Genomic DNA, 25,864 nt, shown 5'->3' on the forward strand with positions numbered 1-25,864 from the left:
GGCGTTGCAATTTCTAGTGACGTCAGGGGTCCAGAGAGTGACTACAGATATAGGCAACAGGCCTGAAATAGAAGACAAGGGCATTAGTGATGGGGACATCAAGGACCTAGGTGGCCACAGTGTTGAACGGGCCCATCCATGGGATGTAGAAAAACAATGATGGAAGCACGAGTAGAAGACTCTAAGCCAGGAGGTAAACGTCAACGTCTGAGCGGTGACTAAACGGTGACTGCCAGCAATGAAGAGGGAGGATGTACAGCCAGAGGTAAAAAGCTTCTGAGGAGAAATGGGACGATGTGGTCTGCACGAGGGCTGAGGACTGATGGTCTGAGTAGCCATGAGGAGGCCACCAACCAGGGGATGTACACAGCAGCATGGAGGTGGGCGCTCCTGCAGTCACAAGTGACTAGAAAGGCAGGGAGAACAGCTTACGAGGCACTGTGAAATTCATCCTGAGGGTCTCGTAAAGGCAGATGGGCACTAAGCCCCACTGTGATCCTGAATGCCTGAACCAGTACTAACTGCAAGCAGGCAATGAGGTGGAAATGCTCCCACTTACTAAGTACATGCAAGGAAGCACACAGGGCCTGGCACTTACTAAGTGCCCGACGAGAGAGGGAGAAACTAGGAAAGATTCCAGCCATTTCCCATTTCCTGCCCATTCAGCCCACCTGCCCATGAGGACACCACCTAGGAGCAGTTTTTAACTTTATCACATGTCCCTCCTTCCTCCAAAGAGCCACTCCGACACCAGCGTAAGTCACCACCCACCAGGGGTTTAATTCTCCTATGTCAGAAAGTCAGTTCAGAGAAGGGCCCTGCCTTGTCCCCATCCAGGGGGAAAGATCCACAGAGGCTCCTGGGCATGTCCAAGCTCAGAGCAGCCAAGGACTATTCCCTGAGCAGGAGGAGAAGAGGGTCCCGGGGTCTCAGGCTGTCTCCTCTTCTTCACTCTCCTCCTCACTCTCATGACACTGTCTGCGGTTGGTGTTAACAAAAAGGTCAGCATCACCTTCAGAGCTGGACTCTTCTCCCGATGACTGTGGCTCAGCTGGGAGTTCTGGCTGAGCCTGTCTGCATCGGGGTGGGGGGAAAGGACAATTAGCCCAAGGCCTTCTGGGAAAACCAAGAAGCCCCACAAAAAGGAGGACCATATGGCCAAGCAGTCAGGGCTCAGCGAGTCAGACACAGAGAGAATCGCAGGAAACTTGGCCAAGAAAAAGCGGCAAGAAACTACCTCCTCCTCACCCCCACCTCAAAAATTTGCTAGAAAAAAAAAAAAAAATTTGCTAGAGCTACTGACTTTAATAATAATGATTCTACTACAACCAACACTCAATGAACCCACACTGCTTACCAGGTACTATGCTCAGCAATTTTACAAGCGTTATTCTCTTTAACCCTTACAAAGTTCCCATTTTATAGGTTAACCTGCTTAAGGTCACTCAGTTATAACTCGCAAGGCCGAAACTTTAACCCAGGGGATTTGACTTTTAAATCATACTTTCAACCACAAATTTAGAAGCTCTCACCAGGCACCCTATGTAGGAATGAAGGAAGGTTCTATTTCCCCTCAAGGTACCAAGGCCTGAAGCCCCATTTTCTGTCTTCCCTACCCCAGGACTTGTGCCTCACCTGTTCTGGTTGTTGTGTTTCTCAGCCACTTCGGAGAAGGCCTCAGGCCTGTGCCAAGAGAAGAGCCAAAGTAAGAAAGGACAGAGAAACTCCTCAGCAAAAAAGCTGTTTCCAGCTGTTCCTGCCTGAGATGCCATGATCTTCCCTCCCCCAAATCCACAACTAGGAAGTAAATCCTCCAGAGAAGTAGGGCAGCCAGTGACCAAGGGGACCATCCTACCAGAGCCCCTCCTTCTGCAAAGAGCGCACGTGGTCTTTGCAGAGCACAAAGGAGATCTCGGCCTTCACCTTCTCTCCCTCTTCGATAGGGTCAACAATGAGAAAGTCCCCTGCAGGTAGAGAGGAGAAAAAACACAGTCAGTCCTGCTTGCAGTGGTGGAAGCTGAGGCCATAGGAAACGGTTCTGTCTCCAAAAGGGCTGCCCCTCTCACCTCTCTTGATCCAGATATTCTTGCGGTATTTGGAGGGCATGCTCACCAGGAAGCGCTGCCCCTCGGCTGTCTCCACCTCATGCAGATTGTTCCCTGGGGTCCTGAGTACCTGGTCCAGGAGAGACCAATTACCAGTCAGCCTCATCAGCCGGTTCCAACACCCACTGAGCTGTGGTGCACCCTGCCCCCACCCCAGGGGCCCAACAGGAGTGGAGAGCGGGGGCAGAGCAGCTGGTCCCCAATGTCACTTACCCTCACGATCTGCTGCTGGTCGGAGGGCACCATGTGCTCCCCCAGCAACTCCTTCACCACATGCTTCCTCTTGGTGGCCTGAGACATGTTGGGTCCTGTCCCAGGGCGGTGAGGGATGCAGAGACTATCAACTCCTCCTCCTGAGTTTCTTGGATGGCAGGCTCAGAGTGCACGACTGTTTTGAAGATGGGGAGAGGCCTTTTACTGAGGAGTGACACAGTGTCCTGGTTAAGAACATGAGCTCTGAAATCCAACTGCTTGGATTCAAACCCTACCTTGGTTATTTCCTGGCTGTTCAATTTCTCTAGACCTCAGAGAAAAGCAGTAGCTAACTCAGAACACAGTTATTAAAAAAAAATAATCGTAAGCAAAACACTTAGCACAGTGTGAGGCACGTAAAAAAACTCGTATTATTCTTAAGTACTGACATAACCACAAAAAATAAATACGTGTTCTAGAAAAATCAGTCATTCTGGCAACCACTTGGGAAAGGAGTAAGATAAACCATTTCTTCCTCAACATGCTTGTACATCCCAGGTGCAGCACAACCACACAACACAGACGCTCAATCTCTCAGCACAGTACAGACACAGACAAGTTAGGAGAATCCAAGTCAGGAACGAGTTAATTAAAGGTCAGGGTAGGCTGGCTTGGTCTTCGACATCTACTGTTTCTGACTTGGGTACTGAAAAAACAAGGACCAATGCGTACTCAGGAGACTGATGGCTTCCAAAGGAAACTCCGACGTGTCATCCCTAGCTGCCGACCCCTGCCCTCCTGCCTCCCTATTACGGAGGAAAAACGCTCAGAGAGAAAGCCCCATACTTACTCTCTGGCCCTCGAATCCCACGGGCGCTGCCTGAAAAGACCCCGCTCTCCAGGCTGGACGCTGAGATCGACTCGTCCACGACTCACTTCGCAGCTGAGCCAATGAAAGCCCAGAAAAAGGACTTGTCGGCGGTCACGACAGTGGAGTCGTCTTGGACTCGGGTCTCCTACGCCTCCGGTTCCCGTCAGACTTTCGCAAGCCCGACGGCGAGGAGAACGGCGCCTGTCAGCCTGAGTCGCACACCGTACTTCCGGCGCTCTCCCGGAAGTCTCCCGGCCACGCCTCTCTCCTTGTCCGTCCCTCTAACTCTTCCCACCATCAGGTCGGCCAAGGGTAAGTCCTTTAGGTTCCGAATGCCGTGCAGCAGAGAAATAAAGTTTTCTTGTCACAGACCTCTGCTCCCTGAGACCGGAAATGCTTCCCGAGAAGCGAGACCACAGAAGGCAGCCCGGCCTCCCGCGAAGGAACCGGAAAGGAGCGCCTACTAAGGGCGCCCTCGAGGTCCGGGGGGGGGGGGGGGGGGGGGGCCTCAACTCGGTGATTCTAAGCGGCTAGAAGTGCCCAATGTAGATTTTTTTTTTAAGGCGGCCCTTGAAGCGACCCGGAAGCGGAAGTGGAAGAAAGTTCTAGTGGGTTGAGGGATCGGCGGGAGCAGCCGGGTGGCGGGAGAACCCGTTACGGAACCGGAGCTGTGGGTGAGTGCGAGCCGCGGAGCAAGGCCCGGGCTGGAGGTCGGAGGAGGCGCAGGGCGGAGGGAGAGAGGAGGGGCCGCAAGTGCTGCGACGGGCCAGAGGATGCGCTTTCGGACGTGCCCTGTGGGAGGGCTCGCTGCGGCACGGGGAGGGGGCGGGGCGCGGCGCGTTTGGGGCGGGCCCGGCGGCGTGGGACGCGGAGGGGGCTGGTGGCGTGGAGGTTGAGGGGCTGGCTGAGCGGGTGTGTGCGCTCCCGCTACGCCTTCGCTCTGTGAACAGCCAGTGGGGCGGGTGGGAGAGCCCTTCATTTGCTTTTCGGACCAGGTGGTCGTTCCATTCTGTGTCAGTGCCGCCTTTGCCCAGCCAAGGTCACAGAGCAGTGACAACTTTAGGATGGGCTCTGGGTACTGAGCGACGCTCTTTGTCTTGCGTGCGCCACCTGTTAGGGCAGGATAGTTTCTTCTGTGGGGCGGTATCAAAACGCAGCTCCCGCAGGGAGTGGCAGAGACCTTTCTCTTGAACAGTGAGGAAAAGACTTTTCTTGATTCTGTTTTCTCATCCGTAAACTGGGGGAAATCGAGAAAGCCTTCCTAACGGATGCTCTAGCTGTCTTTTACTGTGAGATTGCCAGTGGGCCTTCGAGAGTTCCCGGGTTTTTAGCCGTAACTTCCCTTTTCTTAGGATTCCCAGATTAAGCCTGATCAAGATGACAACCTCCCAAAAGCACCGAGACTTCGTGGCAGAGCCCATGGGGGAAAAGCCAGTGGGAAGCCTGGCCGGGATTGGCGAAGTCCTGGGCAAGAAGCTGGAGGAAAGGGGCTTTGACAAGGTGTGGGGCGGCTGCGTGCAGCCGGGGAGGGCTGGGGGTGGCCGACTACAGTGCTTCCCCGCAGCTGGGGAGTGAGAAGAGTGCGTGTACCTGTTGGGGATGGGCGGTGGTGTGAGATCTGCAGAGCCCGCAGGCTGGCGCCTGCCCCGGCTCCTGGGCTCCTGGGCTCCTGTGCTGGGAGCGGCACGGAAGTGGCCTTCTTGTCTTAGTCCTACAGAGCGCTCAGCAGCCCGCCTTTTGCTTTGCCCATCTTGCAGGCCTATGTGGTCCTTGGTCAGTTTCTGGTGCTAAAGAAAGATGAAGATCTTTTCCGGGAATGGCTGAAGGACACGTGCGGTGCGAACGCCAAGCAGTCCCGGGACTGCTTCGGGTGCCTTCGAGAGTGGTGCGACGCGTTCTTGTGATGCTCTCTGGGGAGCCCCCGACCCCGAGCCCCAGCACTGAGTCTCCAGAGTTTGCAGCCAAGTGAGGACTCCTCCCCCGTCCTCTACAAAGGAAAAGATTGCTGTTGTCGTGCGCACGTCCCATGGACTCCAGGGTCTTTTGGGAGTTCTCTCCCCTCACCATTTCAACTTTTTTGGAATTCTTATCCTTGCATGCATCCCCCTTTTCCTTTCCCTGCCAGTTTCGTGACAGCAGTTACCAGCTTTTCTGAGTGATTCCTGGCCCTGTCCCCGCCCCCCTGCTCCCACCTCTGGTCTGTTTTATGCCATTTGGCCCTCTTTCTGGCAAAACAGTCACTGTCCTTGTAAAGTTTTTTAAATCAATAAAGTCAGTGGCCTTCATGACTGGGCTTTGTATATGAGAAGCAGGCGGGCTGGGAGTGGCCTATTCCTCCGGGAGTGACCAGGTTTGCTGCCCTCCTTATCAGTGCAGATCGAAACTGGCAGCTTCCTTCCCACTCTGGAAGGGCAGCCATCCTGGCCACACGGGCCTTGGGCAGGTGGCTTGGCGTGTCTCAGTCCTTTAGTAATGTGGGAGAGAGTGTGGGTTGATCCCTTCCTGGGATCCAGATGTCCATGTGGTCAACAGCTGGGCTAGGTAGCACCTGGTGGAAAAGTCAGTGGCAGTCAGAGCTACTAGGAAAAGGGTGGCTGGGATGTGGGTGAAGGTTTACCTGCCAACTGTCCTGTGCTCTCCTGGCCTCTGGGAGGAGTGGGCAGGGCTCTTGCAGTCTGCCCTGTTCTCTTAGGGAGGCAGAAAGAATGTGAGCATCACAACTGGGGTAGGGGCTTGAGTGAGATACACTTTTTTCTGGTATATTTCCATCTTTATTTCGTTGAAGATTTGGTATGAACTAGGTCCAGAGCTAAGATCTTTGCAAACACTTGTTTCTTTCACAATAACAAGTGACTGTTTCCTCTTCTACGGGTGAGGAAGACTGGTCCTCAAAACATAATATGGAAACCTGAGAGCCCTGTGTTCCTTGGTCATGGCGCTTGGCCTCTCTGAGACTCAGTTTCCCCTCCTGGAAAGTGATGCTGTAAGGATCAGATGCAGTGCTGGAATTGTTCAGGACACCGGCACACCTGCACTGGCACCTCAGCGAATGTTCACAGCAGCTTTGTTTATCCTCAGAGGGTTTACAGTCTGGTGAGGAGAGAAATGACAGATAATAAATACAAACATTGCGATAATATGAGAAGATTTTCATGATCTCAGGGTAGGGAAAGATTAAGAAAAAGTTGATAAGTTCAACTCCATTATAGAAACTTCCGTCATCTAAAGATACCATAAAGCGAGTGAGGAGCCTAACCCATGGTTGGAAATATTTGCAACACACATCGACAACAAAGGACTCTCTAGAGCAAGTTCAGAGCTGCAGTCAAGAAAAAGCAGACAACACAACAGGATAATGGGTAAAAGACGTGGAAGGCAGCCACAGAGGAATCCCCAAGTGGTAAATAAGCCTGTTAGAAGGTGTTCAATCACATTCGTAGTCAGAAATGCAAACACGATGCCATTATACGCTCACGTATAGTTGTAAGTCAGACGATACCAAGTGCCGATGAGGAAGTGGAACAACAGGATCAGATACCCAGCTGGTGGGAGTGTAAATTGGTATGAACAGTTGGGGAAAAGGGCGTTTGCCAGTAAAACTGAAGACCCTGTGAGCCAGCAATTCCGCTCAGGGTTGTGACTGAAGACACGCACACCTGCACCAGCACTTGAGCGACTTCACAGCAGCTTTGTATATAAGGGCCCCCAGCTGGATCCCTATGTAGGGATCTCCGTGGGTGGTAAAACTAGAGGGGAAAAAAAAATGCTTATTGCAGAAGTCGATGGTAAAGAAAAAGAAGTTGGGAGTGATTGCCTTTGGGGGAGGGAGGCGGGTGTAATGCCTGGGAGCACTTGGGGCCGGGAGTGGCAGTTTCCACTTTTTGACCTGTGTGGTGGTGATCAGATACGTTCTGTGTACTTCTCTGCACATTAGCTACGTCTCAGAGCAGTAGAAGAAAGATAAAAGGGAAACCAAAAAGACCTGAGGATAGAGCAAGTAGGTGATTACTCAGAAAGTATGATGGTTATTAGTAGAGATGAAGGTTCAGTGCAAGTTTGGGTCTGGGAAGTGTGAGAAGCCCCCCTGGAAGGTCACCAGGTGGCCGGACCTGGGCCCAGCTTGTGTTAACAGGCTGCTGCCTGGGAGGGTGCCAGTCTGAAGACCAGACTGAGGTGGTAATGTGGGCTGTCCCTGGAGTTTCAGGCCATACTGTGTTTCTGATGTTACTCTCGTTGGGTCCAGGGTCACCTTGGAGTCCCCTCAGCCTTGACCCATGTGCTGTGATGCTGTCACACAGGCCTGGTGTGCTTAGGCAGGGGCTGGGCAGGGCCACGGCCTGTCCCTGCTCAGCCTTGGTACTGCCACATGGTCACTGGCACTCTGTGAGGTAATGGAGACTCCCTCCTCTTCCACGACACCCTTCCTGTGGCTCCTGTCCCTGCTGGTTGCTGGGGGCCGCCCAGCGGAGCCCTGTGGGACAGGCTTCCCTGCCTCACGCACAGGCTTTGCCTGTGAGGGGGCTGAAGCCTGCCTTCTCACCTCACCCTCGGGCCCAGGCAGTATCTGTGACCGGTTGGTGGGCCCCGAACCCTCAATCTGGTCTTCTTCGTGCGTCGCACCCAACTTCCCGCATCAGTCCTGCAGCTGTAGGAGACCAATGGCATCTGGAATGTTCCTTGTGACAGCAGCCTCTCAGAGACCCAGCCCCACCTCGGCCAGCAGGACAAAGGGAACGAGGCCTGGAACGTTGGAGAAAGCAGACCTGGGTGGGGATGGGTAGGAGGTGGGTTATCTAGATGTCAGCCCGCACTGCCTGACAGGATGTGCCTGGCCGGAGACATGGGTGGGCCTGGAAATCAGCAAATATTGACCCAGTTTTCCTTCTCCCTGCTGCACCCGAGCCAGAGCTTGACGCCCTGAACCAGTCTATCACGAGTTCTCAGATCTGCCCCAAAGCTTGAGGTGGACCCAACCCATGAACTCCGGGGTCCTGAAGGGGTCCTGCTGCCCCTGGGGAGGAAGTGGGGAGAGGCTACAGGGCAAACCCAAGCCCAAGACTCACCTTGCCACCTGCCCCAGTAGCAGCCCAGAAGGTGTGAAGTACGTGCTCGTGACCGTCACACGCGTATGTGTGAAGTACGTGCCCAGAAGGTGTGAAGTACATGCACCCCCCTTCCATGTTGCCTCCTCTCTGCAGGGACCCAGGGCTCTCTCAACTGTCACTTCTGGCCTTGAAGGATGGTAGCTTGAAAGAGCCCACCAGGCCTGGCTCTGTGCTCAGTTCCTTTCGTGCGACCTGGAACAAGTTGCTTCACTGCTTTGAGCCTCAGTCTCCTCCTCTGTCAGCTGGTGCAGGTTTGTGAAGATTCAACCAGCTAATGAACGCAAAACCCAGGGCACTTGGGAGAGCTTCTCCCCAGAGGGCAGCTTTAATCACGGTCGGATCGCAGCTTTCCTTGCCACACAGCCCCTTTTCCAGGACATGATCCATCAGGAAAGGGGAGACGAGCCCTGGGCAGGGAATAACTGCGGCCCAGCTTAAGGTTCAAGGAAGAGGGTTCTGGGAGCAGCGTGAAGGCCCGGGGTAACATGATCCTGGGGTGAAGGGGATATCGAGGGCCCACCCTGGCCAGCAAGACCCATCAGCCAGGGACAAGAGAGGGGTGCCGTGGGCAACCCGGGTTGGGATGTCTGGGTCACAGCAAAACTGAAAGCCGTGTCCTATGGCCAGTGGGGATGGCCCATCCGAGCTCAAACCTGGCCCAGGCCTCCTTCTGGAAGCCAGAGTGGTCCAGACTAAGCATGAATGGAGTCCAGGCTAAGACTCTTTTCCAGATGAGACCCAGCCCTGGGAAAACCCTTCCCGGGGCACCCGCACCCCCAGGGAGCCTCCCTCTGCACAGCAGACCTCATATCCCTGTGGAGTGGTCCAGAACTCACACACTAGGATGCTGGCACATGGTTGCCCCCCAGCGCCCACCCCTGACCCTTCCCCTTTGACCCTGCATTTCCTCCTTGTAAAAAGTAATAATCACTGCTTCTGCAGAGCTGTTATGAGGATGAGAGAACATATGTTGAGTCCCTGGTGCAAGGCCCGGCTCATATCAGGAGCCCGATAATTGTTAATTTCCCTTCCCCATCCCTCTTTTCTCACCAGGACACCACTTCTAGCTGAGTGAGTGACCTTAGACAAGTGTCCTGACCTCTCTGATTAACTTTCTTCATCTGCAAAATGAGGATGATGCTTACTCAGGGTGCTTACGAGAACAGACCAGTGGGTGAAAAGTCTTTGAAAATTGTTAGGTTGGCATGCAAAAGATTTGCTGGTGTCAGCACAAAGGAATAACAGGTAGAGTAGGGGCAAGTGAGCTGGGGACCCACTGGCCCTTGGTGAGTCAGAGACTGGGCCTTGGCTTATTTCCCAGGGAGCTGTTGGAGTTTAAGTGTGGCCACAGCTGAGTTCCAAGTAACAGGAGAGCAGATCCGGGAGAACCCAAGGAGACTCCTGGCCCCCTGGGGCTACCTCTCCACCTCTCCCCTGGGCTGTGGGCTTGGGCCTCTTACTCCCCCACTCCCAGCTTCTCTCGGGTTGGGCTCCTGCCTGACCTTGGCCTCCTCATCAAGCCAAGCTCTTGCCAGCTCTCACACAAATGGGTCTGTCCCTTTAAGGCAGACACCTGAGCCCACAACAAACTTGAGACTGTCCCTTGGCATCCAAAGGTTGTTTTTCACAGCTGGGCTGAGGGGGTGGGGTAGTAGCTGGACTGGGCAGTGACCACACTGGTCCTGGTCTCCCTGGGAGAAATCAGTGCCTTTCCTGGCCCTGGGATTCTGAGAGGCCGAGAATTGGTGGGGGTGCCGGGGGGCATGCTGGATGCTTTCTCATAATATTCATCACAATCATAGCTACCACTTATTAAGCACCAACACTTTGTTGGGTACTGAAAACCACAGCCTGTCCCAAACCCCAGGTAAGATCCTTGGAGGCCCTAAGCACTAATAAGATCTTTGTGTCCCAGGAGCAAAAAGCCCCACCTCCCCCTGGCAACAAGTGATTAAAAGTACAAACGACCCTGAACTCTAAAATACTAATTCTAAAACATCCCAACAAAAACCACACTTTTCCCGTGTTGACTACTTCAATGCTGTTTTTTATAGATTGTCAGATTATTCCAAAAAACTTCATAGCCCTATATTGCTGGTACCTCCAGCACAGGCCCAGTTTACCTATGGGTGACCCAGTCTCAGGCCATTATTGTCAGCACAACCTTAGAAGACAAGAGTTGTCACATTTCTTCAGATGAGGACACTGAGGCTCCCAGAGGTCCAGGGAGTTGCTGGAAGTCCCCCCGGCAGTAAACGGCAGAGCTGGGACCACCCACACACCTCCTTCTGGCCAGTTCTCATTCTTTGGGTTCAGTCTGGCTTGAGAGCACAGATTTGGGTTAGACTGCTGGGGCTCAAAAGCCAGTGTCACCGTTTACTCTTTACCAGTCGGTGTCCTTGGGCAAAATCAGTTGTTCCCTCTTTCTCCTGTTCACTCCTCTGTAAAGTGGAAACATTACTGATCCCCACGTCATGCTGGTTGTGAGGGTTAAACAGTGCCCCGCTCGGCGCAGTAACATCTCCTACTTACCTGCTGTTTATACAGCTCCTGGCCTCCCCTAAGCCCTTTACTTATTGAATCCTCACAGCAATCCGTTTCACAGAGGCGGAAATTGAGGCCGTGAGAGTTAAGTAACTTCTCCAAGGCTACACAGTGGAGACAGTTAAGAGCTTGCTGGTAGCTGTTGTTGGTATTTCACACGTGATGGGCCTCTGTGAACTGTCCCACTGGTGGCACTTGTTGCTGGGGGCTGTCCTTGCCCTTTCCCTCACCGGACTAGGTGTGCCTGGAGGGCACGCAGCGTCGTGATACACAGGTGTGCTCGGGGCTGTCCGCTGTCCCCCTCGGCGCCCGGAAGGCGGCCTTGCCCAGGCCCGGCGATCCCTCCCCGCCGGTGGAGGCACGCGGCGGGCGGGGCCGGGCGGGGCCGCGCAGCCCGTAAAAGCGGCGCGGGCCCGCGGCTGGACACCGACGCCGGCAACCATGGCGCGTCCGAGCCTTCTGCTGCCGCTGGGCCTGGCCCTGCTCGCGCTCTGCCTCCTGGCGCTGCCCCGCGACGCCCGGGCCCGGCCGGGGGATCGCGAGGTCGGAGAGCGGCAGGACCTGTCGCCCAACGACCCGCAGGTGCGGAAGGCGACGCAGGCGGCCATGGCCAGCTACAACATGGGCAGCAACAGCGTCTACTACTTCCGCGACACCACCATCCTCCGGGCGCAGAGCCAGGTGCGCCCGGCCGGCGGGGCGGGGCGGGGCCGGGCAGTGGGAGGCGAGCGCGACCCCAGCCGGGCAGCAGATGGAGGGGGCGACACAAGAGTAATCAGCATGGCATTTTAATACAACATATTTTTCAAAATCTAATTAATGCCGAAACTTCTTGCGGAACAGAATATCTAAATTTCGAATAAGATCCAACCCTGAATTTGCATGGCTACCTCACTAGCCTCACACTAGTCCCTGCCGGGATGGGCGAGTTGGGGAGGGGGGGAGAGGGAGATGGGGCAGTTGTGTGGACTTGGGTCTCAGCCTCCTGCGTGGCCCAGTCTCTGCCCCGCTCCCCAGGGCTCCCCACCAGAACTGCCTGCCGCCCCCTCCCCATCCTTCCTCTCCCCTCCTCCCAGACCTGAATCCCAAAGGCAGTGTGCCGGATATGTCCTAGGGAAGGTAATGGGAGATGGGAGCAAATGGAGGGAGGTGAGAGGTCCAGGTCAAAGGTTGTCCCCCGGCACCCCTGACCTGCCCCCACCTCTGCCTCAGTTGGTGGCGGGCATCAAGTACTACCTGACCGTGGAGATGGGGAGCACGGCCTGTCGGAAGAATGCCATGGCTGGAGACCACATAGACCTCACCACCTGCCCCCTGGCTGCAGGGGTGCAGCAGGAGGTAACAGCCCTGCCCCCAGCCAGGCATCAGCTCACCCAGTGGCCAGCGGCCGGGCCCTCGGGTTGTACAGCTCGAATCGGTCTGGCTGGCCCTGTCCCTGCCTCCTGGATGACTCAGCCTTGAGAGCAGTGTGAGGTGCAGAGAGGAGCAGACTGGGGCTCCCCCTGGAGTGAGGGGCTGGGCTGGAAAGATCTGGGCTCTGGTCCTGGCATCTAACTTGATGTTCCTCCTTGCATCCTGGAGCACCGCAGGCACAGGGCTGACTGTGGGCAGCAGGCGGCCTGGGGCCTGGGCTCACCCCTCCTTCTTTCCTCATGATCTATTTGCAGAAGCTGCTCTGTGACTTTGAGATCCTTACAGTTCCCTGGCAGAACTCCTTCCAACTTCTAAAGCACGACTGTGTGACCCTGTAGTAGACCCCTGTGGGCTTGGGTGAGGGAGGGAGCGGGCGGGTCTGGGCAGGAGTGAGCGCGTCGGTGGAGGGCATGTCAGGTTCCTGGACCATATATGTAGCAATAAATTGCTAGCACTGCTTCTTGCATTGGTCTCTTCTGAGTGCCTCACTCTTCCTCCCTCTCCTGTTCCCCAGTCCCACTCTCGGCAGCTCCCAACACCCCCCTTCAGCTCCCAACACCCCCCTCCAGCTCCCAACACCCCCCTGACAGGGTGCCCACACCACCCACAGCTGAGCTTCTGCTGTCTCAGCCCAGACGGTGCTAAGGGTGCAAAGTTCAGCTCCCAAATTTGGGGTCCCCCGAACACCCCAGCATCACAGACGTAGAGGAACGAACCTCTAGAGACTCCCAATATTGGCAGAGTTATGGGTTCGGAGACAAAGTCACAGGAGAGGGATGATGCCCCAAGACTGGAAAGGGACGGGAGCCAGTGAAGGCTCTGAGCCGCACCTGAGTTCTGCTTCCTCTTAGTTGCCAGGACGACTCAGAGTGGCGCGTGAGAGTTTTAGCCAGCCTGGCCCCAGTGCACTGAGCTCTCAGCCTGTGAGATTCTTATACCAGCATGTGGCCCAGACATGGCAGAGCCCCTGCAGGGCAAGAGACCACGAAGGCTGGACCCTGTGGACCACATGCCGGAAGGACTCCCCAGTGCTTTGTCCTGAGCAAGACGCCTGCAAGGGGCTGGCAGGGAGCACGAAGGGGACCGAGGTCAAATCCACTGTCCGTAGGAGGGATAAGGGGACAGATGCAATTCAATGTCATTTAAAGAAGAGATGGAACATTTTTTGCGCACCTGAATTTGTGGCTGGAATTAACGCTCACTACACATGCACACACACACATCCAGAACTTCGCAAGACACCAGACAGACACATAAACCCACCATGCACCCTCAGATTGCTCCCAGACACCACACATATACCCAGAAAAAGACACACATAACCTAGCAAACCGGAAACACACACACACAGAAGCAATACCCCCATCCCGAGGATAACCTGGAGAATACACCCCAAAACACACAGCCCCAGGTACACACCTGCCCCAGCCGGAGCTGTTCCTCAGATGCACAGACACACACCCACGCCTGAGACAGGATAGGCAGGAAGCAGATCCTGTGGGAGCACGAGGTGTGGGTACCCCTAGGCCCAGGCGGCTGGACAGGGTGGCTGTGGAGAGCACCCTAGGGCCCGGCCGGCCAGGCCTCGTGCCTGCCTGGCTCCCTGCCAATGCTGGCACTTACTGAGGAACAGCCCCAGCTCCCAGGCCCTGCCCTCTAGAGCCCTGGGAGGCCATATGGGGTGGCGATGGGGAGATGGCAAATGAACTGATTCCCACCTGGAAGCTTGAGGGGCTGAGTGTGACAGGAATGAGGGATGGAGGGAAAACTTCCAGCCTCCCAGCGGCTCAAGCCTGTCGGATATGGCCTCGCAGACAGCCCGGGGGCCTGCGGTGGGGCAGCCGCTGGAAGAGCTCCCATGTGCCACCCAGCAGGAGCCTCCTGAGTGGCTGCCACGGGGTGAGAAGTGGCAGGAAATGCTTGTTGAATCAGTGTGTGAGGTGGTGGGGTGAGGTGAGGCCGGGTGGCCTCTCCACCCCCGGAATCTGTGCCCAAATCCCAGATGGCATTTCCTCCGCACAGTCAATGCCCGGGCCCTGGGCCAGCCCGCACCCTCGGCCGGGCCAGGGAGGAGACGCGCTGCTTCTGTCCGGGGGCCCATAGACGTCACCACTGTCTGGTCCGCACTGGAGGTAGGGGGGTGGCTGGCAAAACTGTCTGTCACCTCTCAGCTCCCACTCCTGCGTTCCGTCCCGATCCCCTCCAGCTTCACTCTGCCAGCTTCACTCCCCATCTGGTGGGAGGCCTCCCTCCCTCTGGCTGGGCTTGACTTAGTGCTCAGTGCCCCGCCGCCGTCTTGGGCATCCTGCCCAGGCTCAGGCTAAAAGCAGGGGAACTCATCCCTTGCTTCCCTCTAACAGAGGCTTGTCCACTCCACACACACCCGGCCCCCCACCCCGAGGCCACAAGGACTTGAGCAGCCTCCACCCTCCCTCCCCTCACTGAGGCTCTTTAGCCTGACCCCAGGCAGGGCAGGGCATGGTGATGGCCTCTGCCTTCCGAGCTCAGGCTGCCCGCATCGAGCTGGCGCCCTTCTGCTGGATGCTGACGGTGCCGGTAGCCCTGGGCTCTGAGACCTCGTTTCTGGAGCATCCTGGTCCCTCGGGCCCTGACAACCATCCTGTTCTTGTTCTCCTGTCTCCTGGGCCAGACGGGCCTCCCTCCCCAAAGCAGGGTGACCGCTCCCTCTCCCTCCAGCACTGAGCCTGGCCCACATGCCACGTCACCCCGCTGGCTGCTGTTAAGGCCCTGCCAGGCCAGGATGCCAGGCCCCAGTGGGGCAGGGAGGGATCCAAGGACAGAGCCTTTCACCTGAAACACTCGCACACACATGCTCGAGGATGCACGTGCGTGCAGGCCCACAGGTTCCCTTGCGGCTCGGGCCCAGCCAGGGAGGACACGGAGCCACCTGGGGTTTTAAAGCTCTGTTGGGGCCCAGCCCTGCAGGCCCAGTGATCTTTCCAGCAGAGATGGGGACTTGGCCCGACCCGGGGGAGAGCCTGCCAGAGGCTGAAGCCTGGACTCGGGCTGCCACTCTGGGGATCACTTCCTGAAGTCCTCCTCTCCAGCCTGCGGGGTGGGTGACAGGTGATGGCGCCAGCCCTCTGCCTCCCAGAGGCCCACACGACTGTTACTCAGGGCGGCTTCCAGGCAAAGCCCCCGAGGCCCGGCCTTCCAGTGCCCTCCCCCTCCATCTGGCTCCTCCCAGGTCCTGCCTGGTTCACCTCAAACGTGGTGTCCACAATCTCATCGATGACAGCTGCCTGGGAGCGGAATTTCTGCTGGTAATGCTCCACCCCGGACACCAGCTGCAGGAAGTGGAACAGGAGCTCCCGCTGCCTGAGGGCACGGGGGGCGGGGGCGCGAGGGGGGAAGTGGGAGGGGGCAGGGGGGAGGCAAGGCTGGGCCATCTCAGCCCCCAGAGCCCCCTTCTCCCCCCACTCACAGCACCCCATGCCTCCATTTCCAGCCACGGGCGCCACTTCTCTGTGTGTGGCCCTCCACGGTATATTTCCTTTTCCACATATCCGCGCCCCTGCTGCCACCAGCTGCCGGTACCACAGAGGGTTCTGACGATTAAACTGTTCACCTCCAAACCGCCCATGCCTCCATGTGTCCAAGCTACCCCATGCTGACTCCTGCACCCGCTCAACCACCTACCCGCATCCCCGCCCGTCTATCTAGCCATTCCTCACCCATGGGGCCGCCCCGCCCTTTCCCTCACTCACCTATCCCTCCATCCACCTGCTTTTCCCCGGCCCCGCCCCCCACCCCTTCACAGTCAGCCCTCCACCTAAACCCCCAGCCCCACCCACTACCCATTCATTAACTCCTTCACTGCCAGCCTGTCTTATCAATCCAGCCATCATATAACCCTGAAATCAATGAACACTGCACGGTGCTCCAAGGACATAGAAACAAATAAGAAACAGCCGCTGCCCTTAAGAAGCTCAGTCTGTGGCAGAGCCAGGAAAGCAAACCAAGGGTGTTTACACTTGTGATAAGTATAAACAGAGGGCATCGACGGGCCCAGAGGAGGAAAACCTCACCCAAGTACTGGGGATCAGGAAAGGCTTCTGGAGGAAGCGTCACTGAGCTGAGCTTGAAAGACACTTGAGGGTTTGCTGAGCTCAGACCCGGTTTCTGGTGCGCCAAGGTCTGTGAGCAGCAGGGAGTGTACTGGGGGCCGGAGTGCGCCTCGGGACGGATGAATTCAAGGTGGAGACATCCAGGGGAGGTCAAAGCAGGGCGCCCGGACCTTAAGCTAAGGGAGACAGGAGGCCTTGTAGGGCTGTAAACTCGGGGAAGGCAGGGAAAGCCAAAACTACTTTTAACAAAGATCAGTCTCTAAATCATTAAAAAGAAAAAGGAAGGAAGAAAAAAAAGATTCAAACAAACAAACTAAACAACAAAAACAAAACCACTCTCAGTGGAGGTGGAGGTGGGCCAGTGGAGAAGAGTTTGGAGGCCGAGAAACCCCCAGGGAAAGCATCACAGAGGAGCCCAGGCCAAGGTACCAGGATCTGGAACGTGGAGGGCAGCCGGGAGGGCGGCCGGGAGGGCGGCCGGGAGATGAAACGAGCAGGATTGGATCTCAGCTTTTCCGGCTCTTGATCACCTGAGCCTGGTGTTGGCAGCCAGAGAACATTCCAGGCAGAGAGAACAGTGTGGGCAAAGGCCTGAAGGTGGAGAAGTATGTGCTGTGCTGTACGTAAAGCCAGGATGTGCTGGAGGTGTGGGGTGGGGCCGTGATCATGGAGGGCTTGGCGCTCAAGCTCTGTCGGTGGCCAAGAAGAGCCTGGAAGGTGCCAGCAGTCAGGCTGGTTCTCTGGGGAGCCAGGCCTGAGAGCCAGGGCGCAGGAGTCTGTGCCAAGGACCCCTGGCCATGAGCACAGCCACTAGTCCCCAGCTGTCCTGGCCCAGCCGGCCACTCGCGTTGACATCTGCCTCCCAGGCCTTTACCAAGCTGTTTCCCGACCCACCCTCCCCATCCCTGAAGCCAGCTGGAGTCCACCCACCCTACGTGGCCCCGCCAAGGTCTTTAGAGGGGGCCCTCACGGGCAGGTGCTAGTCTGTGTCCGCTTTGGGCCTCTGGAGTCCTCGCAGAACCTGGCCCAGAGCAAGGATCAGGGATGCTTCTGGAGCAAAAAGATGAGCAGAACCCCTGCTCCTGCAGCCTCTGTCCGCTGCCCCTGCCCTGGGCCCTCAGCCTCAGAGGGGCTCTCGTGGCCCTTCAGGTGCTGCTGGTGGGATTCTCTTGGTGGTACCAGGTGACTCTGAGTGAGCAGAAGCCACTCAAGGCCTCCACATCCCACCCACAGGCTCTACATAAGCCTTAGGGCTCTACCGCCCTTCCAGAGAGGTGGGCAATGCCCCTTTCCCACGGCAGTCCACCGGTCTGGCCCCCAGACCTCTCCCCTTAGACCTGAGGCCTCCCCTCCCTTTGCATCTCCTTACTTCTCAGTCATGCCTCCAAATTTTTTCTCAATGAGCTGCTTCTGTATAGTGTGTCCACTTATCACCTCTTCAGGCTCTGCATGTAGGGAAAGAAGGGGGAGGTCAAGACGCTGCCTGGATTGAGAGAAGGTGGAGGAAACCCCGTGTGTCATGGAGATAGTCAAACAGGAGCTAAAGGGGTTTTTGTCCAGGATGACCCCAAAGAGATTGTTTCTCCGGGCATGGAGTGTGTTTTGTTTGTTTGCCCATCCAGCATGCGTTCCCTCTTCTTCTGGTAAAAGTTTCCCAATTTTCCTGGGGAACCACTCCCACCCCTTTCGGTGCACGTTGCCTAGCTGGGGTTGACCCCACCCCCCAGCTCTAAGGACATATGACTCAAGCCTGGCCAAGCAGAATAGCCTATCCTTTCAGCCGTAGCGATTGGTTCAGAAATAGGCAGGTGACCAACCTGAGCCAAGGAGATTCATTTCTGGGATGTTGTTCGAACCGGTGGGAGAAGGGGACCCCTGCTGGGAGAGCTTGGGATACTTAAACTGTGAGGATTTGGGACTAGAGTTGCAGGTGGTCACTTTCCCACCGCAAAGGAAGAGCACCCTAAGCACAAAACCACACAGAGAGCCACAGCGCAGAGAACTGGAAGGAGACCAAATCTCAACCATCATTGGGTCCTGGATCCAGCCGTTCCTGAAAGCCCATGAACTCTCAGGTTGCTAATAATTTAAGACAGTTAATTCGTCTTTTTGCTTAAGCTTTTCTGCACTGAGTGTTCATGATGGAGCGGGCAGGTGGGGGTCCAGGTGACCCCTGAGGGCCCTTAGTCCTCTGGTGTTGATGATCCTGGGATTCTGGAGCTCAGATTCTAAAGTTCTGAAGGTCTTTAAGCAGGAGGCAAAGCAATTGGCTCAAAATCTATTTACCCAGGAAGTCAGGTGTGTAAAGATGAACATGTACAGAAAACTTCATTTTTATAGACTCAATTTTTATAGACACTTTGAGTGACTCTGGACAAGTGGGTATAACACCTTGACAAAAGCCTCAAAAACAGTTGAAGCCACTTCATATAAGACCAACTGCTACAAACTTTGTACGTTATTAACAGAAACGAACGTTTGGTGAATCATAATTCGGCTAATTAGCTGTTTTGCAAATGGGTCTTTCAAGAATTGACTATCAGTTTAATTGGTTGTTGACGGTTAGTCGTGGAGCTTTTTGGACCGAAGTTCTAAGCTCTGAAAGTTCTCCTGAGTGTCAGGTTCTAAGACTCTAAACCTGGGCGTCGGGAATTCCCTGGCAGTAGGTCCAGTGGTTAGGACTTGGCGCTTTCACTGCCGGGACCTGAGTTTGACCCCTGGTTGGGGAACTAAGATCCCTCTAGCCGCGCAGCATGGCCAAAAATAAATAAATAAATAGGTAGATAGGTAGATAAATAAATAAGGCTGAGCCTGGAGCTCTGTGCCTGCCTGGGAAGAAGCAGGCTGCTGGTACCTGCTTCTATGAGCTCTGTCAGTGAGTCATCCAGTAGCTTCTCATGGATCTGGGAGGCCTTCTGCGAAGAAGAGGCCTCAGTTCTGCCAGCGTCCCATGTCTGCCCATCCCTGGAGCACCTTCCTTCCTTCCCTCCAGCTTATGTGTCCCCCTCCCCATGTCTTCCTGATTCGTCCCCCTGCCCCACTCCCTCACTACCTCCTGCTTCACTTTCTCCAGGCCTTTGAGCAGGGCCATCTGGAAGTTATCCACCAGGACGGCAATCACCAGGCTGGGGCGGGAGACAGGAGGAGGCTGGAGGGGAGGCCCTGAACCCTCCTCTGGGTTCATCGTGGCAGAGCCATGGTGAGAGGGGAGGGGAGGGGATGCCCCGGGGTTAGGCTGGGGGAAGTGAAGCTGGGGAGCACAGGCGTGGGGGCCTCACTTGAGGAAGATGAAGTACTGGATGATGATATATATCATGAGAATGGGGATGATGTACCAGGCGCCTGGGAGAGAGGGGGTCGTTCGAGCTGTGAGTTCCTTGCCGGTCCTCACCACACCCCTGCCAGCAAGGCTCAGAAGCCCCACTTTTCAGATGGGGTAACTGAGCCCTCAGGGTCTGCCCACTCAGCCAGCCCCTGCCCTCCACCCAGCCTGAGGCCTGCCCTACCCTGGGCTCGGCTGTCCAGGTAGATGAGGGACCAGTCGTCCAGGGTGAGCAAGGTGAAGAGGGTGAAGATGGTGGTGAAGATGTTCTGGAAGCGCTTGGGGTCAGAGTAGCGGAACAGTGCCCGGAACACCACAGAGAACAGGACTGGCTGTTGAGGACCAAACCAGGCTCACAGGGTCCTCTCTCCCCTTCTTCCTCTCTCCCTGCCACCCCCAGTTCCTGGTCTCTCCCCCCAACTCCATCCATTGCAACATCTCACTCTCCCACCCCAGCCCCCGTGGCACAGGATACAGAGACAGGTGAACATGAGGATGAGGATGGCGGTGATGGACGGCAAGGACTGGGCCAGGGTCCCGGTCACTTCCTGGAGGCTGGTCAGGAAGCTGTGGGCAGAGGTTGAGAAAGAGGCTGAGTCAGTGGGGTGGGGATCAGTGTCTAGCAGTCGGAGCTGATTACAGCTTTCAGACTGCTGATTACAGGGGTGGGAGGTCCCTGATTTGCTAGTGACTTGGGGCGGGGGGTGTCCCAGACCCTCTCTGGAAAATAAAGAGATTGATCCTAGTGGATGGCAGGAAAAGCAGGCTGGAGTCTGCAGCCTCCTTGTGGGCAGCTGTGGGTCCGCTGACCTGAGCCTCCGCAGGACCCGGATAGCTCGCAAGGCTCGCAGGCTCTTGAAGACCTTGAAGATGCGGAAGATGCTTTGGTTGTAGACCACGCGCATGGAGGAAGAGTTGATCTGCATGAGCATGAACTCCAGCACAGCCATGATCATGATGAAGAAATCTACAGAAACAGGGGCACCTGGGTGTAATGGGCTCCTGCCCAGGCTCACAGACCTCCCAGTGCCAACACCCCCTGCTCCTGTCGCCCCTGGGCAGTTCAGGGGCTCCCACTACACGCACACACACACACACGCCCCATCCCTACCCACCCAGGTTGTTCCAGGGGTCCAAAAAATACTTGAGGCCCAGAGCAATGATTTTGAGCACAGCTTCCACCACGTAGATGCAGAGGAAGATGGAGTCCAAGGCCATGAAGTACCACTCTGTGGGGGACACGGGGGAGGGGGGTCTCACTCAGGGGTCTCCCCAGCAACCCAGCCTCTCCTTCCTCCTCCCCACTGGAACCTCACACTCAGCCATTTAGGGAGAAGCTGACTCTGCCCAATGGCTGTGTGTTTTAACTGCTCTGTGACTCACTCTTCTTGCCTATAAAATGGTGATAATAACAGTCTGCCTGATAGAATTTTCACAAGCATTAAATGCTTTTCACGGGCTTCCCTGGTGGCACAGTGGCTGAGAGTCCGCCTGCCGATGCAGGGGACACGGGTTCGTGCCCCGGTCCGGGAAGAGCCCACATGCTGCGGAGCGGCTGGGCCCGTGAGCCATGGCCGCTGAGCCTGCGCGTCTGGAGCCTGTGCTCCGCAACGGGAGAGACCACAACAGTGAGAGGCCCGCGTACGGCAAAAAAAAAAAAAAAAAAAAAAAAAAAAAAAAAAAAAATTGCTTTTCACAGAGTAAAGGGCTTAGAATGGAGCCTGAAACAGCTTGCAAGAAACATCACTCTTCTTCTCTCCTTAGTTTATGGGCCCTGTGGCAGGTCCTTACCTTCACTTTGCTCCCCAGGGTTTTAGGGACCATCTTCCCAGGTTTCCCACCCTCATCCCTCCAGGGCCTCCTGCTTGCACAGTCTCCTGGCCCTTGCAGCTGACCTGGGTTCTGGGCATCCTTCCCGCAAAGCAGCGTACTTAGAGCTGATGCGCCACCTGGTGGCTATAGTCCAAAACAGCAAACCTCAAATTTATTGGGCTTTTCTGCCTCTGGCGGGCTGGTTGACTTCAGCAAAACTCTCTGAGCCTCACTCTACTGCTGGGCAATGCCGCTTACTTCCCAGGGTGAGGATCAAATGGGATAAGCGATATAAATCCCCCGGCACTTGATCCGGCCCACGGGAGGCTTGGGACAACATCAGTGGCCTTCTCCATGTGAACAGGGCTCCCTGGCTCTTACCACCCCGGACCTCGACTTCAGCGAAGGTCTGGGCCACGAGCATGATGGTGTTGAGGCAGACGATGAAGACGACGAATGCTTCAAAGGCCAAGGAGTCAGTCAGTTTCCTGAGCATTCTTGAAAGGCCCCACATGAGGTGGCTTAATTTCTCCCACAACAAATAGAAGAGGTCCACAGTGTGCAGCTTCTTGTGGGTTCGTGGGGCTCGGCCAGCTGTGAAAGGGCCAGAAAGCCAAGCCCATGGGGGAAGGGGACACGGCGATCCGGTCTCCCTCCCAGGCCTGCCTGCCATGAGCTCACTCAGGTGCCACCATGCTAGTCCTGCGCTGGTATAGGAGCCGCAGGCTTGACCCTTTCCCCGACAGGTGCCAGCTTGCTTGGGATTTGAGGTCTGCTTGAGCTCACGCTCCTACACCTCCATGCTTTTCTTTAAGTCACATGGCAACTTACACACGGAAGACCGCATCCTCCTCGCCACCCCATCCTCTTGGTAAACTCTCCCTCTCCCTCCAAGATTCTGCTGAAACGTCACCCCTGTTGGCTGACTTTTCTGCCCACAAACAATTAGACACTCATCCCTCACTGCTTGTTTGTAAAGCTGATGCCGTGTTTATGGAACTACCAGGGGCCAAGTTTGGGGGATCATATGTTAACAGCCAAAGTCCCTCCCTGCCCTCTAACCAGGCCCTCATTCAGGCACTGGTTCCAGCCTCTGGCCTCAAGAAGCTCACAGTTCAGTGGGGAAAACATGGACAAACAGAATCCACGGTGGTAAATGTTCTGATACGGATGCTAGACCCCTCTCACTGGGTAGTCTGGGATTGGCTGTATAAGTGATCACCCCCAGCTTTCATACTAGAGAAGAGGAAATGTTCGAGAAGTGAACATGCGAATGAATAAAGCAGTGACTGCATGAACCAACAACCGACAGTCTGGAGAAGTGCCAAATCCCAGGAATAAAAGATTGGATGGTGAACAGTCAGGCGAGTGAATAGCCAATGGGATACACCTGCAGGTGAGAGCAAGCCTCGTGATCTGCGGAAGGACGTTCAGGGCCCGACTCAGGTCTGGAATCTGGGCCAGGCAGCTGGAGTTGGGGGGTGGGGGGCAAGCCAAGACTCACTTTTGTGCTTCTGAATCTGCTCGTCTTCTTCGGGCCAGCTTTCCGAGGTTTTAGAGGAGGAGCCCCGAGGATGGACTTTGCTGGAGGTCTGGGCAGGGTGTGAGTACGCTGTGTTCAGGGAACGAGCCAAGCTGAAGGCTGAGCTCTGTCTGTCTGGCTTGCTAGGTTGGGGGGTTACTTGACGAGAACAAGCAGAGCCGAGGGAGGCTGAGGCCGCACCGTGGGACGTGTGTGAGCCCAAGAGTTGGGAGCTACCACGACGGTACTCCCCATAGCGGTGCTCTTGGTGGAGGTAGTCAGGAGGATGTGCACCGTGCTGGTGCTCTCTGTGCTGGTGCTCGTCATGGTGGTAGGACCCCATGGAGGCAGGCCTTCCGTGGTGATGGGCTTCATGATGGTGGTGCCCGCCATGGTGATGGGCCTCACTGTGCCGGGCAGGGCTACCAGAGTGGGAGAAGTCTCTATGGTTGTAAGGCACATCTTGGTGATAAAGCCCACTATGGTGGGAAACCTCACTGTGGTGGTGAAACCCACCATGGTGCTGGGACTCCCTGTGCTGCTGGAGTCTCCCGTGGTGGTAGGACTCCCTCTGTAGGTGGGGCCTCCCGTGATGTCTCCTGCTACTGTGGTGGTGCTCGTCATCACAGTGGTCCTCACCATAGGAATGGTGGGAGATGAAAGCGCCACAGGAAGTATCCGGGAAGAGAGATGAGGAGCGGTGGAAGCGGTGGGAATGGCGGGAGAAGGCATTGTCATGGAAGTCTTGAGATCCATCACGATGAGGGGATATGCCATGATGGTGGGACTCACCATGGGGACGGGACACCCTTCGGTGATGGCGGTGGACTCCACCATGGCCTGGCCTGTGGTGTGTGGTTGGTGAACTGGGGTGAGAGAACACATCCGAGTCATCAGTGTCTGCCTCACTTTGAGCCTTTTCAGCCGTCGAGGGTTGATCCATGACTATGCTGTGAACCCCAGGTTGAGGAAAGCTCAAGGTGTGGGCCTAAGAGCCCTTCCTGGGTTGCCTTTCTCGCCTAAGCCGTGGCACTGGGGCTGCTAGGAAAGCCTGACTTCTCACGGAATTCTCCCCTCTATGATGTCACAAACAGGCCCCTTAGTAGACCTAATTCCCAAATGCCTCCTCCTGGGCTACAGTCCAGAATCAAGGATCGGTGTGTCTAACCTCCTCAATGTAAAAGGATGAAACTGAGGTCAAGAAAGGAGAAGGGACTGGCCCAAGGTGACCCAGCAGGTCAATGGGAAAGCTGGACAGAGAATTCTGGGGTGACACCATAGGCCCCAGCAGTTGCTTTAGCAAGTTTAGCTCTGTTACTGGAAAAAACTTCAAGAAGCCAAATGGTCTAGTCCCCAGTTGTACCTAGATACCAACTGGCTCTAAGGTTCAAACTGCCCAACTCCACAGTAAGTAGGTGTGTGGCCGTGGGCTAGCTGCTTAATCTTCCTATGCCTCAGTTTCTTCCTCTGTAAAATGGGGATAATAACACCTACCTCAAAGGATCAAAAAAGTTAAGATATGTAAAACTTATACTTGCAGCACAATAAATGTTAATTAGTATCGTTATTCTCTCCTTCATCATTGACAGGGATGAAGAGGAAATACCTCTCTTGGGTTATTACTAAAATAAAACCGTCAGCCATTATTTACTGAGGACCTACATTAAGAACTCTTTTTTCTTTTTAAATCTATTTATTTATTTATTTATGGCTGTGTTGAGTCTTTGTTGCTGTGCGCGGGCTTTTCTCTAGTTGCGGCGAGCAGGGGCTACTCTTCGTTGTGGTGTGCGGGCTTCTCATTGCGGTGGCTTCTCTTGTTGAGGAGCACGGGCTCTAGGCACACGGGGTTCAGTAGTTGTGGCACGTGGGCTCTAGAGAGCAGGCTCAGTAGTTGTGGCGCACGGGCTTAGTTGCTCCACGGCATGTGGAATCTTCCCGGACCAGGGCTCGAACCCGTGTCTCCTGCATTGGCAGGCAGATTCCTAACCACTGCGCCACCAGGGAAGCCCACAAGACTTCATTTAAAGCAATGTAAGGTTCACAGGAAAATTGAGGGGAAGGTACAGCGATTTCCCATATGCCTTTGCCCCGACCACATGCATAGTCTCCCACATTATTAACATTCCAACCAAAGTGGTACGTTTACTACAATTGATGAACCTACAATGACACAGCAGCATCCTCCAGATTCCATAGTTTACATTAGGATTCACTCTTAGTGGTGTATATTCTATGGGTTTGTATGCACTTTTAATATAATCCTCACAATAACCTCACAGGATGGATATTATTTACCCCCAGTTTACAGAGGAAGGTACTGTGGCTCAAAGAGTATAAATGAGCTGCTCAATCTTCTGGAAGCTTTCAGGTCCCTCGTTTGACTACAGCTGCTTCCTGAGTGCTTGGTCACAGCCAAGTCCATAGCAGCGTTGGGTATCAGGTTCCCAGTGATGAAAGCCCTCAAAGGGCTCAGTGTCTGTCGCCAGTAGCAGACAAGGCAAAAGTTTGTGATAGGACTACTAATTGTTCCACAAATCCATTCTCCTCCTCTTCCTGGCACGTGGCCTCCCAGCTAGAGATGACATTTCCCAGGGTGCCTTGCACCTAGGCTTGGCCAAAGGGTGAGAGCAGAAGTAATGTGAGAACTTCCGGGTCTTGGATTTAAAGCACTGGGCCAGGAACCTCTGTTTCCCACCGTTCCTATAGGCTAGAGCATGGATCAACAAGCAGACAGGATCGATATTCTAGGGCAGAGATTTCTGCGTTCTGCAAAACCACGGACTTAGCCTTGAGATCTTTCTAGTTTACGGATTCCGTCTTGTGATGAGAAAAAAAAACCCTCAGCATTATTTTCGAAACTCATGTGCTGTGTGATGCCAGCGCTTTCAGT

The 25,864-nt window shown here is 55.3% G+C and overlaps 4 protein-coding genes and 1 long non-coding RNA gene across 5 annotated transcripts; 2 read left to right on the plus strand and 3 right to left on the minus strand.

Annotated features, from left to right (window-relative positions):
* Window positions 1–424: 424 nt before the first annotated feature.
* Window positions 425–3,382, minus strand: EIF1AD (eukaryotic translation initiation factor 1A domain containing). The gene is made up of 6 exons (XM_082660595.1): window positions 3,148–3,382; window positions 2,319–2,493; window positions 2,067–2,175; window positions 1,856–1,964; window positions 1,636–1,683; window positions 425–1,074 (listed from the first exon to the last, which is right to left on the minus strand). Exons 2-6 carry the CDS (start codon window positions 2,403–2,405, stop codon window positions 930–932), a joined length of 498 nt encoding a protein of 165 aa, XP_082516721.1. The 5' UTR covers window positions 2,406–2,493; window positions 3,148–3,382; the 3' UTR covers window positions 425–929.
* A 333-nt stretch (window positions 3,383–3,715) lies between these two features.
* On the plus strand, window positions 3,716–5,453 carry BANF1 (barrier to autointegration nuclear assembly factor 1). Its single transcript, XM_082660888.1, has 3 exons — window positions 3,716–3,842; window positions 4,521–4,668; window positions 4,926–5,453. Exons 2-3 carry the CDS (start codon window positions 4,546–4,548, stop codon window positions 5,070–5,072), a joined length of 270 nt encoding a protein of 89 aa, XP_082517014.1. The 5' UTR covers window positions 3,716–3,842; window positions 4,521–4,545; the 3' UTR covers window positions 5,073–5,453.
* Window positions 5,454–5,930: 477 nt separating this feature from the next.
* On the minus strand, window positions 5,931–10,929 carry LOC309826690. The gene is made up of 4 exons (XR_014297125.1): window positions 10,806–10,929; window positions 8,232–8,465; window positions 7,709–7,813; window positions 5,931–6,258 (listed from the first exon to the last, which is right to left on the minus strand). It is a non-coding gene; the product is annotated as an uncharacterized lncRNA (long non-coding RNA).
* A 209-nt stretch (window positions 10,930–11,138) lies between these two features.
* CST6 (cystatin E/M) lies at window positions 11,139–12,694 on the plus strand. Its single transcript, XM_082660985.1, has 3 exons — window positions 11,139–11,498; window positions 12,030–12,155; window positions 12,485–12,694. Exons 1-3 carry the CDS (start codon window positions 11,259–11,261, stop codon window positions 12,566–12,568), a joined length of 450 nt encoding a protein of 149 aa, XP_082517111.1. The 5' UTR covers window positions 11,139–11,258; the 3' UTR covers window positions 12,569–12,694.
* Window positions 12,695–15,272: 2,578 nt separating this feature from the next.
* Window positions 15,273–23,917, minus strand: CATSPER1 (cation channel sperm associated 1; the record flags this gene model as incomplete). The annotated part of the gene is made up of 12 exons (XM_082660132.1): window positions 15,273–15,299; window positions 15,455–15,569; window positions 17,688–17,763; window positions 19,173–19,233; window positions 19,371–19,443; window positions 19,597–19,660; window positions 19,825–19,968; window positions 20,116–20,207; window positions 20,451–20,607; window positions 20,756–20,869; window positions 21,834–22,046; window positions 22,957–23,917. The coding sequence occupies 12 exons, from the start codon at window positions 23,915–23,917 to the stop codon at window positions 15,273–15,275; spliced, it is 2,097 nt and encodes a 698-aa protein (XP_082516258.1).
* Between the last annotated feature and the right edge of the window lie 1,947 nt (window positions 23,918–25,864).

Source organism: Grampus griseus (assembly GCF_964374135.1).
Source record: "Grampus griseus genome assembly, chromosome: 8".
In the NCBI taxonomy this organism is placed as follows: domain Eukaryota; kingdom Metazoa; phylum Chordata; class Mammalia; order Artiodactyla; family Delphinidae; genus Grampus; species Grampus griseus.

Coding starts and splice junctions, on each gene's coding strand:
- EIF1AD (XM_082660595.1), bottom strand. CDS start 2,405: ATGTCTCAGGCCACCAAGAGGAAGCATGTGGTGAAGGAGTTGCTGGGG. Junction 1,965..2,066: donor GAATATCTGGATCAAGAGAG/GTGAGAGGGGCA, acceptor CTCTACCTGCAG/GGGACTTTCTCATTGTTGAC. Junction 1,075..1,635: donor AAACACAACAACCAGAACAG/GTGAGGCACAAG, acceptor ACCCCGATGCAG/ACAGGCTCAGCCAGAACTCC.
- BANF1 (XM_082660888.1), top strand. CDS start 4,546: ATGACAACCTCCCAAAAGCACCGAGACTTCGTGGCAGAGCCCATGGGG. Junction 4,669..4,925: donor AGGAAAGGGGCTTTGACAAG/GTGTGGGGCGGC, acceptor CCCATCTTGCAG/GCCTATGTGGTCCTTGGTCA.
- CST6 (XM_082660985.1), top strand. CDS start 11,259: ATGGCGCGTCCGAGCCTTCTGCTGCCGCTGGGCCTGGCCCTGCTCGCG. Junction 11,499..12,029: donor TCCTCCGGGCGCAGAGCCAG/GTGCGCCCGGCC, acceptor CCTCTGCCTCAG/TTGGTGGCGGGCATCAAGTA. Junction 12,156..12,484: donor CTGCAGGGGTGCAGCAGGAG/GTAACAGCCCTG, acceptor ATCTATTTGCAG/AAGCTGCTCTGTGACTTTGA.